Raw genomic sequence first — 13,719 nt, 5'->3', positions numbered from 1 at the left:
AGTTTTCCTTATCAGTCCCCATCTTTCCAAGTAACCATAAATTCTGTCCCTTTAAATTTTAGTTAGTAATTTCTCTACTATTGATGTAAGGTTCACAGGCCTGTAGTTTCTTGGCTTATTCCTGTTGTCTTTTTTTCCCCCAGCAACATTACTCCATCTTTGTTAAGGATAGCTAATCTTTGTAAGAAGCCCAGAATTCTCCTCCCTTACTTCCCATACTATGCTGGGATAGGTCCCATCATGTCTTAGGGATTTATCCACCCTAATGTGTGCAAAAAAAAATCACTAACATTTCCTCCTTCCTGACACAAACATATTCCAGGATATCAGTGAATCTTCCCCTAACTTTCCATCATCCTCTCCCTAGTGAATACAGATGAGATTTAGGCTCTCACTCATAGCCCCTGCTCCACAGATAGGATTTCTTTCTGATCCCTAAAGGGACTAACTACTCTTTCAATTGCTTCTAATATATCTATGAGGTTTTCTGATTTTCCTTGATCTTGCCAAGGTCATTTAATGTCTCCTTTTTGCCTATCTAATTCCTTTCTTAAATTCTCTCCTACATTCTCTAATTGTATTGAACTGAGTTGGATCCCAGAAACAAAATGACAGTGGACATCAAATCCATCCACCTCAAGGATGCCAAATGCCTATACCAGACATATGCTTCTTTCTTATTTTTGATCAAACCTTCAACTTCCTTTGTTAACAAGGATTCCTTAATCTTACCATCTTTGCTTCTTACCCTTAAAAGAACATGCTGACTCTGGTGAAACATCGTCATGCGTTAAGGGTGAAAGGTGAAATGTTTAAGGAGAACTTGAGGGGAAACTTCTTCATTCAGAGGATGGTGAGAGTGTGGAATGAGCTACCAGCAGAAGTGGTGAATGTGGGTTTGATTTTATCATTTAATAAAAACTTCGATAGGTACATGGGACGGTTCCGGTACAGGTCGATAGGACTAGGTAGATTAATAGCTTGACACAGATTAGATGGGCCGAAGGGCCTGTTTCTGTACTGTAGTTTCCTATTACTCTATGACTAAATAATTCTCTCAGACTGAAAGGAAAAATCAAATTGATACATTCTCCACGGTCTGTACAAATTTTCTGTGAAATGTACTATGTAGCATCACCAAGTCTGGGAGCAAACCATTTACATTTATTTATAGTCATTGGATGATGGTATGAGAAGGTTTGGTTAAGTAGCATGGGATGGTTTAAAATGGGAAAAGTTGACTCCTGTAGATTATGGAATGCATGAGCAGCCAGTCTGAAGAATTCTAGAAATACATTACCTATTCAAAATTCAATTTTATGTGCCCTTTAAATGTCATGTTTATTATTGGAGATTTTCAAATGAAGTTAGTTATTTTTATCCGAGTGATTACAGTGAATTTTACCCAAGAGGCACAGAAGTTTAAAGAATTTTTGTTAGTTAATAGGAAATACAGTACTGAAAATGATAACCATAACTTACTATTTTCTTGTAGCTTATAATGCCTTCTTGACGAGGATACAGACTATTCCTGTGATCTATGTTTCATCGACACAACAGACAGGTAAATGTAGAGAGTTAAAGCTACGGCCACGGTGGTACTATTTATACCATAGGGCTTTGAGCTTTAGTTATATTAATAATCATTTGGACCTATATGAAATAGACAAGGCAGAAAAAAGAATTGATTGGTTCCACTTTGAGTTTACATTTCATAAAGTGCAAATTGGCTTTTACATTTGTTTCTTATAACTGGACACAACTTTCTTTTTGGGGAGTGGGTCTTGTGAAAGGATTATGTTGTGGTGACCCACTTCACAGCGCACTCGAACCGGCTCACAAAGTGGCGCGCGCCGGCATAGAGGCCGGTTCCAAAGAGGGCGCCAAGTCTGCTTCACCAGCAAGGGGAAAAGCCCGCGCGCGGGACGGGACTGTGAATACGCCATTCACAGCATTCCCGCCAGGGGAGGGCAGGAACAGGAAGGCTTTAAAGCAAGGCCACGAAGTTTGAATAAATCTCTTTTGCAACTGCAGCTTACCGACTCCGTGTCGTTTATTGCAGCGCTGCGTGTAGCACACCACTACAATGTGCTTTTATCAAATTCATGTTCTTTTTCTAATTTTATCTTTCTTTAACTGATCTTTACTTTAGCATAACCTTGAAAGTAAAGCTAAAAGTGAGTGCTCAAAGGCCATAAACTTCACTGAAAACTCTATAAAATAGGGTTTCAATGTTCTTTATACATCATCTGCACAGTGATAACAGGTTAGGACAAAGTTGCTGCAGATTTCTTGTATGAAGAAACAAACAGGCATTCAAATCACACAAAGTGACTCCCATAATTTTCTTTGACACAACAATACGGCAGCAAGTTTTAGCAGCACAATATCAAATTAATCACAATTAATATCACAATAAATTACATGAATTACCAATGGGATGATGGGCCTGTACAACTATTTATAGATTGAATCTTATATAATGGACCATGATATATTAGTTTATAAAATTTGAAAGGATATATGCCTTGTGTTACAAAACTGCACTGAACTACAAATTTAATGATTTTGAACCTAAAATTTTCTGGGACAGAGTGATTCCAAGAGACCTTAATTAGCTGTGATATAATAAAAATATAGTCAATATTCACAACATTCTACATGGAGAACTGAAGCTCATAGTCGTCAGGTAATAGAGGATTGGACACCAGGGATACTTGTTGGGTTAAGTTTTATCAGACCTTATGCAGTAAAATTATTTGTCTTTATAGAAAATGTAAGACTTTTTTCTAGATAATTTCTTGTCTAAATGTGGAGCCAGAATCACATTGAAAAAAAGCAGGCGGTTGCTTGGCTTTCTCACTGAAATTGATACAACCCTTGACTCAATGAGATAAAAGTGCCTCCTCTAGCCAATCTTTGACTTTTTCAGGACCAATACAATTTCTCCAGGGGTCCAGAGTCATACAGCACAGAAACTGGTTATTCCACATCATGTCAATGACAGCCAAGATGTTCTATCAATGCCAATACAATTGTTAAGCATTTCTAATTAAGTATACCTTCAGATGCTGCTTAAACGTTTGAGTATCTGCCACCACCACCTTCAAAGGCAGGATACTCCAGGTAGCAGCCACAATCTAGAAAGTAAACACTTCTGAATATCTGATTCTTCACTTTAAACCTCTGTCTCTCAAGATCCTCCCCAGCCTCTTTTACTCCAAGAAAAAACATCCTCTCCAGTCTTTCCTCATAAGTGAAACATTCCATCTCAGGCAACATCCTGGTGTATCTCCTGTGCACCTTCCTCCATGCAATCACATCATTCCTGTAATGTTGCAATTCAAACAGTATCCAGCTTTGGATTAACCAATGTTTTTATAAAATTAAACAAAGACTTCCAAACACTCATACTCTATGCCTGGCTAGTGAAGGCAAGCGTCTTGTACACCATCTTTACCACTCTATCTACCTGTGCTGTCACCTTCAGGTACATTTAGACTTGTTCAGCAAAAATGGCAGATAATCCATAAGGTTAGCTTTTGCATAGTATTCTTGCACATGGATTGTTGTTTTATTCTGAAATAAAATGAAATTGTTAAGATTGTAATATGCTTTTAAAAAAGATAAACAGTTTCGGTGAAGGGAGAATTTTGGTTTACAGGAAGAAATAAAAAAAATACACAAATGAGCTGACCTAAATGAAATTCACCTTGTCTTGTAATTGTCATTAAGTCAAACATAATTAAAACCTGGCCTGTCAGAAAATGTTATACTGTATGAGATATCAAAGGTTTATTTTATCTTTTCTCTGTAATTTAGGTTCCACTTCAACACCTCATTGTAATAATCCCCGAAGGCGATATCTGCAATCTTGGCTGTGGAGTGTACGCTAACAAACACTCATGGGAAGGCAGTGCAATTAGTTACTAGCTGGCAGTAAGAATTACTTTTGTGAATATGACTGCATTTTGTCAGTGTGTTTAAAATACAAGCAAATTTAATCTTGTCCCCATTAAGTAGTTTTATTTTTAGAAGCAGACATCGAAATTATGACTCTGACTGCATTTAAGACAGTTGTGTTAAAGATTTTAACTTCAGGTTATGATGAGACACACTATCATTTCACTTGAAATCCTAGAAATTATCTCTGCAATATGGTCTTCATTACCACTCACAATTTGATGTATAACCTGCCTTGGGAGGGAACATGTGCTTTGTCAATATTTGGTGGCATAAATTAACATAATTACCATGAATATTGAGAGCGTAATTGGTGTGTGCTGCGAAAAATGACATTTCTCACTTAAAAGAAAACCAGCAAGAGAAAAATTATACTTTTTTGGTTTATTTTTGTATCAAACTTCTAGGTGATGATAAACAATCACTGTACCCTGTACAGAAACAGAATACTATCTACCTACTGCAAATTGTTGTTCATTGTTACATTTTACAAAGAGTTCTACACTTAGCAAAAAAAAGTTTCTTCTTCTCTCTATTCACTGTACTCCTTAATTTATCTTAAGTTGATAGTTGGAAGCTGTATAATATAAATATTGCTGTCATGCTATCTTTTGTGTTGTTCCAGGATTGAATCTTGATTGTTGTACAAACACAAGAATGTTTTGTTGTTGTTGTAGGTAATTTAACATTGAATATCTGTTTTAGATGTAATAGTATTCAATTTTCAGCATGTATCTTTACATTTAGACTTTGGAGTTTGTAACTGAAACGTCTGATTTTAGTTCTGTTTAATCAACTATAAATTGGGTATAAAAAGTTAATTTTCATTTCTAATGCTTCAAACATACAATGAAGGAGATTTATGGTGTAAAGAGCAATTTAACAAATATCTTTAACATATTGCTAAAAAATAAACAGATCTCATTGAAAGATCAGTTTGAAAGAATAACTTTGTCTTTGACATTCCAAAATTATTCACTTGATCTTTCACTTCTCAATGTATTTTCCTACATTATTTTCCTCCCTGACTTAGCTGCAACAGACAAAAATGTGAGAACTTTAAGGTTTTTTCCCCATATAGAATTACAAAGTTAGACCTCAGAAACATTAAAGTCACGTACTATTAAAGATAATTAGCAAAATATAAATGTAAGTGATAAAACAGCCTTTACATTTTTCCTTGCCTTTCTTTTTATTTTTACCTCAAATTGTGGTATCTTTGCCGATTAATCTATTTTTCTATATGCCACTCTTTAAATATAGCAATGAGGTAGGCATTGTTTACATCTGATGTATTAAGATGCTACATTATGAGAGGGTGATTAGACATCTTGTCCTCAAGTAAACTTATAAATCGGCTATTTTCCAACAAACCTTATTATTGAGTAATGCCTAGTTAAAAAATACACGGAATTTGTGTGAGACTTAGAGTTATATAGCATGGAAAAAAGCCTTTTGGTTCAAATATGCCCATGCCCAACAAAGTGTAAATTCAAGCCAATCCCATTTCCCAGTACTTGAGCCATATCCCACTAAATTTCATATACCTATCCATGTGCTTCTAACAGGTATTTGACTTACCTGCCTCAGCCATTTCCTCTGGTAGCTTGTCCCTGTATCTACCCCACATTATGTAAAGAAAGTTGTCTTTCAGGTTCTTATTAAACCTTTCACCTCTAACTTTAAAACTATGTTCTCTAGTTTTCAATTCCCCAAGCTTGGAAAAAGAACACTAACCTTACTTACACCCATTGTAATTTCATATATCTCTGTGAGATGGCTGTCAATCTCCTTTGCTCCATGGAGTAAAGGCCCAGCCTGTCTAACCTTTCCCTATAAACTCAGTCCCTCGAGAAAATTTAATCATGTCTTTCATGTAACAGGATAACCAAAACTAAGCAGAATACTCAAAGTGTGGCCTCACCAATGTCTTGTGCAGTAACAACATAACCTCCCTAGGACTCCATTTTCAAGGAACTATGCTTCAAGCTTTCTCTGTTCTACAACAGTACCCACTTTTCTCCTGTTCAATGTAAAAGTCTGATCTTGATACATCCTTACAAAATATAACATTTATCTATTTTATTTGTCATTTCACAGCCCACCTATCCAGCTAATCAAGATCGAGCTGCAACTGTTGATACTCCTCTTCACCGTCTCCGCCACCATCTATATTTATGTCATCTCCAAACCTAATACTTATTCTTTATACATTATCTAAATTGTTGATGTAGATGACATAAAACAGTGGGCCCAACCAGACCCTGGGGCACACCACTAGTCACAGACATCCAGACTAAGAAACATCCTTCCACCATCAACCTCTGTTTCCTTCCATCCTGCCAATTTGTAACCAGTTTCCTAGCTCTCCTTGGATGTCATGTGATTTGATCTTGCACAGCAGTCTGCCATACAGAACTTTATCAAAAGCATTAATGAAATCAACATATACTATACCCACTGACCTCCCTTCATTAATCCCCCCTCGTCACTTCATCAAAAAGATCATTAAAATCTATGACAAGATTTCCCATGCACAAAGCCACACTGGCTACAAATCCTACCCTGTATATCTTATCCTTCAGAATGTTTTCCAGCTGCCTTCTTTTTCTTGACCAGACTTGCAAAATTCCTTGACATCAAGAGTTCCCAACTCCTCGCAGCTTTGCCTTCAACCTTAATAGGAACATGTAGTCCTTGAACTCTTGCTATCTCACTTTTAAAACCTCTCACTGGCCTGAGGTCCCTGTGCCCACAAACAGTCTAACCCAATCAACCTTTGAAAGCTCCTGTCTAATGCTGTCAAAATTCACCTCGCCCCAATTCTGAACTCAAACCCGCGAACCAGTTCTGACCCTTTCTATAACTATTTTAAAGCTAACAGAACTATGGTCACTCGTCCCAAAGTGCTCTCCTACCATGACCTCGATCACCTGCCCTTCCTTACTTCCCAGGAGTAAATCTAGCTTTGCTCCTTCCCTGGTAGGACATTCTGTATAAAGACTGAGGAAACTTTCCTGAACACACTGAATAAATTTAAACCCATCTAGATCTCGAACACTACAGCAATCCCAGTCAATGTCTCCTAAGATGACAACCATTATTTTTACAACTCTCCCCTCTCTTCCTCCATATTTACTCATCAAATTTCCAAGCACTACTTGTGGCCAAGAGGCCCAACAAGCCAATCATCCCCTTCTTATTTCTCAATTTTACCAATAAATCCTCACTAAATAATCCTTTGCTGATGTCCAATAATGCCGTAGTTTTCCTTTTAATCAAAAAAGGCAACACCCACTCCTCTTTTCCCTTCTATCTTGCCTAAAGCACATGTATCTCGGAAAATTAAACTGCCACTCCTGACCTACCCATGTTTCTGTAATGGCTATAATATCCCAATCCCTTGTAGGTATCCATGCCTTAAATTCACCCCTTACCTGTAAGAGTTACCTGCATTGAAGTAAATGCAATTTAATCACTGCTCATCATGATCCTTCCTGTTCTGCCTCTTCAATTTACTTTCACTGTATTTTCTGTTACTATCCTGCCTCTTAATTGCTGTGCTTCTGCTTAGGATCCAACCCTCCTTGCCAATCTCATTTCAACCCTCCCTAGTTGTAATACAAAGTTTCTGAAATTCAGGTACCAAGAGACTTGTGTAAATCCAAATCAATCAGAAATGGATTTTACTTTCTATTTTGAAATTCCTTCATAAATGTAAAGTCATTCTGATGACATTGCTGCCATATGATTCTAAACGGTGCTGATGGGCACTTGCAGCAAATAGGAGAGTGTCAAATGTCTTTCAAAATATTGCAGAATTGTCCTTCACAAGCAAAGCAATTCACATTTGTCAATTCTATAAAAAAAATTGTTCAACTTAAATATCTTTTTTGCAATAAATCCAATAAGTTTAAATAGATGTACTTAAAAGTGATATTAAAATATAAGTTTTTATTCTGTAGCAAGTGTTATTTATTTGTCTATCCGTAAGCTTCTATGTTAACATTCTGACTAATGATTTTCAGCTATGAAGTTGTAGAAGCAATCACACACAAAGCAAAAAGAATTAGAATCAACACTGAAACAGATTGCTTGCTCTGTATTTTCAAGGACATTAAAATAATGTCCTTTAAGATAGAGACCAAAAATCTGCACATATACCATTAACTAGAATAATCCACCGTTTCAAAAGCAGTATTTGCTGATTCATTGTTAAATTGAGTAGTTCATGTTGTTGGTATGTTGTTTAATTAATTTCATAATAAAATTTACACTGTCCATTGTTTCTTCATAGCACTCTCCAGTTTATGTATACTGAGATATCTACCTGTATACTGTACCTCAAACACATTTTCTGAAATGATTTTCATGAATGGTGAATTTGGCAGTAAAGTTTTACAGATCATCTACTACAGAAATGATAGTACTGCAGCCTTGGAAAACAAATGGGATAGTTTTGTTTCCTAGTGGGAATCTACAAAGGGAAAGTGTTTCAAATATTCTGGCATAGCCAACTCACAATCTTTTGACCAATTAAAGATCTGTCATTATACACAACTGAATTTTGGCCATTTCCTTGTCAGCAAAGAGTCAGTGAATAAGTGGGGGTGGGGGAAGATATGGAAGTTTGAAATTGAAAAGCTAAATCTAAAAGTTATCCAAGATAATGTTTCTAAAATTCTCTTATAACCAGCAGATGGCAATCTACTCCCAGCAACAGAAAGCAAACAAGAAATAGAATCCTCAAAATATTTGTTTAATTTCAGATCGTCAGTTCCAGGATTTTTTAAAAATCATTTTTGTAAGGCTTGTGAGCAAACGTGTTCTTCTTTTGAGAGGTTTATGAATATTTCTTTTTTCCCAAATACTGTTTTGGAATGGGAGAGGAAGATGGAGGTCTTAAGTGAGGTGTTTGCAAGAATCATTACAGTCCACTGTGTAGCACAGAGATTATACTGATTGCACCCTTTGAGCTGTGTTTTTGGACACAATCTGATCATTGTTGTTAAGGATATGCCTGCTTAAAAGTTAAAATTATAGTAAATGTATGATTAGAAGGAGCCACTTGGCCCATCTTTGTTAGCGCCAGTACAAAGGAATTAACTCCCACCTTCCTGCACTGTGTCAAATCCCAGCTCTTCACTAAATGCGACAAGTGTCTGGCACTATCACATTTCAGGACAGCGAGTTCCAGGCTGCCAACATCCTCTGAGTAAAATACTCGTTCCACAATTCCTTTGGCGCATGGCCAAGTGGATAAGGCATTGGTCTAGTGATCTGAAGGTCATTAGTTTGAGTCTTAGCTGAGGCAGCGTGTTGTGTCCTTGAGCAAGGCATTTAACCACACATTGCTCTGCAACAACACCAGTGCCAAGTTGTTTGGGTCCTAATGCCCTTCCCTTGTACAACATCGGTGGTGTGGAGAGGGGAGACTTGCAGCATGGGCAACTGCAGGTCTTTCATACAACCTTGCCCAGGCCTCAGTCATCATCGAAAATCAATGGTCAGCCGAAGAGAAGAAGGTGATCTAATCCTTTGACAATTATTATAAATCTATTTCCTGGGGAGCACACCCTTCCCTTTTGCTTTGTATCAGGTTCATACAGTCTAATATCTTCTGAACAACTTCTGCTTCAAAAAAAAACCTTTCTTCAAAGCTAAATTTCTTCTGCTCTGGCAAAGTCCTTATAAATATCTTATGTACTCTTTCCAGTGTACTGTACTAACACCCCTCCATAACGTGATGACAAGAACTGTATGCAGTTCTCAAGCTGAAGTAATGTAATCAATGGCTGCATACTCTCCTCTGTATTGTTTGTGTTAAGCTTATGCTGAATTTATCAGGAAGAATACAGGAATAAGAGACTAGGCTGTGGAGGCTATCAGATTAAAGCAACACTGTATATGGATTTTATTCTCAGACTCACTGCTGAACTGCAGGTTGATTAGAACCTCCAACCAGTTTGACCTAACCAGAGAATATGGCCTCATCCTTGCTGACCTTGGGCCAGAGCTAGTCTCAGCAAGAATAAGACCATATTCTCTAGCATTTGGCCTAACCAACCACCTTCATACCAGCAAGGAAAGAAAACAGGACAAAGTGAGTACAGTATTCTTATTTATGCAGTAAGTTATGGGTCAAAGTATTTGGTGAGTACATTTCTAACCCTTCTGGCTTCAGTGTCGTTGCCGTCTGTTCTGAAATTGTTAGGTTGCGTTCAAGAAAATAATGAAATAGCTCGCTGCCGCCTGATAAAGTCTCTGGTTACCCCGTCCACACTGATCTGCCCGAGCAGCGTTTTCAAAAATACCCACCCTGGAAATCGTTTCTGAAAAGCTCCGGTTTCGGGGGACGAAAACACCGTTTTAGTGTGGACGGAGGGTAAAAACGAAGAGAAAAAGCTTCGGTTACGGATTTATCCGGCGTAGTGTGGATGTAGCCGAAGAATCTTCGAACCGAAATGTTAAGTTTATTTTTTGCTCCCCCCCCCAAAAAAAATGCTGTCTAATCCGAAGCGTGTTTCCAGCGTTTCTGTTTCTATTTTAACAAACCCAGTCACAGGAATAACGTGGAAAACACGCAGATTGCACCAGAGATCAAAATTGAACCGAAATTGATGGAACTCTGAAACAACAGGTTTACCAAATATCCCACTTGTTATCCTCCATTAATATTGCTCAGTTATTTTTTCCTTTCAATCTTTTTGTGGGATCTCGATATTGATATAATTTACCACAATCTATCTTTCTTGTTTAATCCTTCAAAACGTCTTTTCGTAATACTCATCCAATGATAGCGCATCATTTACCAAATACTACATATATAACTAAGAATATTTATGAGAAAGAAAACAATTCTGCTTTGGATAAGGTACAATTGCGCAAATAAAATTCTTGTTTCAAAATTCTCGATCACTAAAATAAATCCAGGAAGTGAAAGCTATGCATGCCTCTTTACCTATTCAATTTATATTTCAATTATTGAGGTCACATACTGCACAAATAAGCAACAGCCTTAAACTCCAAAATTCCATAAACATTCAGCCACGCATGGAGGTCTCATTGCAAGTTTTAAAATTTGCGCATTAACAACGTCATGATTGCGGGCGGGTGCAACTGTGGAATCCCTATTTTGGATTGGTTACGCGTGTGTCAATCATCCTGATTGACAGAGCAGACATTTTGCGGGCGGGCCATCAACCATATGCGTAAAACTCAAAATGGCGATGTGGAGAGCCGAGTGGTTTGGGCCAGTAGCGGCAAAGCCGGTTTTCTGAAGGAGAGCTGCTGCGGCGGATTTTGTCTGATCGTTTCACAGAGCTTGCTACCGTCTTGCGTCCAGAGTTGACGGAGGTTTGCGAAACATGGACCGGCTGGCGCCATTTGGCAGTGAGTACAGTAAACCTCCCTCTAACCCCCCCCCCCCCACAACGACCTGGTGGGGTGGGGGGGGGGGGAGAAGCCGCAGACCCGTGTCCAGAATGGAGGTGGGGGCCGGCGCTGGGTGTTTCGGTCTCACCCCAATGCCGGGTTAAGCTTAGTTTCATTGAATGAGGTGTAGGTGAGAGAACTCTGCTAATAGATTCCCAACTCCTCCCTCCCTACTATATATTCTACCCCCCCCCCCCCTCAAAGTATCAGGGAGATCAGGCAGGAAAATAAAAAATCGAGACCAGAAATCAGATTAACTGTCATCTGGAATGGCAGATGGACCTTGTGTCCCAATCTTTATCCCACGTGTTATCTTCTTGTAAATTAATGAAATTCACCTGAAATTTTTTTGATTTTGATTTCAGATTTTAGTTTATTGTCACATGGACCAGGATACAGTGAGAAATGTCTTGCATTCTGCTTATACAGTTCATTACACAGTACAATCAGTTTGAATAAGGTAAAACAACAAGGTGTACTTGAAAAGTTCAGGGCAAGTAAACAGTGCAGGGCAAATTGGCATGGGTAAGAAGAATATTTGTGTTTTGATCTTTTTGATTTCCAGCATGACACTTCATGCTATCATTGGGTAATTAGTTCAATATCCCATTGAAACATTGGATATCTAAATATTCAGGTATTTTGTAGAGTCCCTTCATGCAGTTAGAGTGCTACTGTACTTGGTATTTGCATGAAAATTCTTTTAAGTCCTGAGACCCTGTCCAGAATGTAAATTAAGGATTGTACTGCAAATGTGTGTAGTCTTTTATATTGTCACAATTCTTTAATTGGTTTATTATTGTCATAATGTATTAAAGTACATTGTCCATACAGATCCATTTCTTTACAATAGTGCGTTGAGGTAGACTTAGAATCAGAACACTACAGCACAGGAACAGGCCCCTTTGGCGTTTCTCATCCATGACGAAGTATTATTCTGCCAAGTCCTATCAAACTGCACCTGGACAATAGCCCTCCAAATCTCCCTCCCCCCTCCCCGATGTACCTATCGAAATTTCTCTTAAATGTTTAAATGAACCCCACATCCACCATTTGTGCTGACAGTTCGTTCCAGTTTCTCAACACCCTCTGAACTAAGACGTTCCAATCGTGATCCCCTTAAACATTTCACCTTTCCCCCTTAGCCCATGATCTCTGGTTCTAGTCCCACCAAACACCAGCGGAAAAATCTTGTTTGCATTTACCTTGTCTATATCCCTCATGCTTTTGTATACTTCTATCAAATCCCTCCCATCCTCGTATGCTCCAGGGAATAAAGTCCTAACCCATTCACCCTTTCCCAGTAACTCAAGTCCTAGCAACATCTTAGCAAGTTTTCTCTGCACTGTTTCAATATTACATCTTTCCTGTAGGTAGGTGACCAGAACTGGACACAATACTCCAAATTAGGCCTCACCACTGTCTTGTACAACTTCAACATAACATCCCAACTCATGCACTCAATACTTATGAAGGTCAATGTGTCAAAAACTCTACCTGTGCTGCTGCTTAGAAGGAATTACAGATTTGTATTGCCAGAAGCCCCTGTTCTACTGCACCCCTCAGTGCCCTATCCTTTAACATGGAAGTCCTCCCTTGGTTTGTCTTCCCCAAAGTGCAACACCTTGCATTTGCCTGCATTAAATTTCATCTGCCATTTTCAGCTCATTTTTTTCCAGCTGGTCCAGATCCCACTGCAAGCTTTGATAGCCATTCTCGCTGTCTGCTACAGAAATAATCTTGGTGCCATCTTTAAATTTTCTAATCCATATGTTTTGGATGGACATTACCATTCAGATCGGTGATATAGATGACAAACACCAACAGATACAGCTCCAGTCTTTGCTGCACACTGCTAGTCAAAGGCCACCAGTCAGAGGCAACCATATACAAACACACTATGGCTTTTCTCACAAAGCCAATGTGTAATCTAATTTACCACTTCATCCTGAAGCCAAGTGATTGAACTTTCCTGACTAACCTCCCTTGCAGGTCCTTGTCAAAGGCTTTGCTGAAGTCCCTGTGGACAACATTCACTGCCTTGCCTTCATCAATTTTTCTGGCAAGACAATAGGATATGCCATTTGGTCCAGTGTCTGCTCCATCATTTCATCATGTCTGATCCAATTTTCCTCCCAGTCCCAATCTCCTGCCTTCTCAAATCCCTTCATGCCCTGACCAATCAAGACCACATCAACCTCTGCCTTAAATATGAATAAAGACTTTGCCTCCACAGCTGCCTGCGGCCAAGAATTCTACAGATTCACCAGTCTCTGGCTAAAGAAATTCCTCCTCATCTCAGTTCTAAAAGGACGCCTTTCT

At 38.5% G+C, this 13,719-nt stretch overlaps 2 protein-coding genes across 9 annotated transcripts in view; both read left to right on the top strand.

The window, feature by feature from the left end:
• LOC140731515 (nuclear pore membrane glycoprotein 210-like) overlaps positions 1 to 7,881 on the top strand; it is a 138,018-nt gene extending 130,137 nt beyond the window's left edge. Inside the window, exons 39-40 of the mRNA XM_073052985.1 lie at positions 1,496 to 1,564; positions 3,823 to 7,881. Of these exons, the coding sequence (XP_072909086.1) occupies positions 1,496 to 1,564; positions 3,823 to 3,896 (143 nt within the window). The 3' untranslated portion in view covers positions 3,897 to 7,881. The remainder of the gene's footprint in view (positions 1 to 1,495; positions 1,565 to 3,822) is intronic.
• A 3,282-nt stretch (positions 7,882 to 11,163) lies between these two features.
• Positions 11,164 to 13,719, top strand: part of tada2a (transcriptional adaptor 2A) — a 39,879-nt gene continuing 37,323 nt past the window's right edge. For all 8 annotated transcript variants that reach the window (XM_073053365.1, XM_073053364.1, XM_073053363.1 and 5 more), the window contains exon 1: positions 11,164 to 11,355. In XM_073053365.1, coding sequence (XP_072909466.1) covers positions 11,331 to 11,355 — 25 coding nt within the window. In that variant the 5' untranslated portion in view covers positions 11,164 to 11,330. The remainder of the gene's footprint in view (positions 11,356 to 13,719) is intronic.

This window comes from Hemitrygon akajei, chromosome 8 (genome assembly GCF_048418815.1).
Source record: "Hemitrygon akajei chromosome 8, sHemAka1.3, whole genome shotgun sequence".
Taxonomy (NCBI): Eukaryota; Metazoa; Chordata; class Chondrichthyes; order Myliobatiformes; family Dasyatidae; genus Hemitrygon; species Hemitrygon akajei.
The sequence above is the reverse complement of the archived record's forward strand: the minus strand, read 5'-3'. Positions and strand labels throughout refer to the sequence as shown.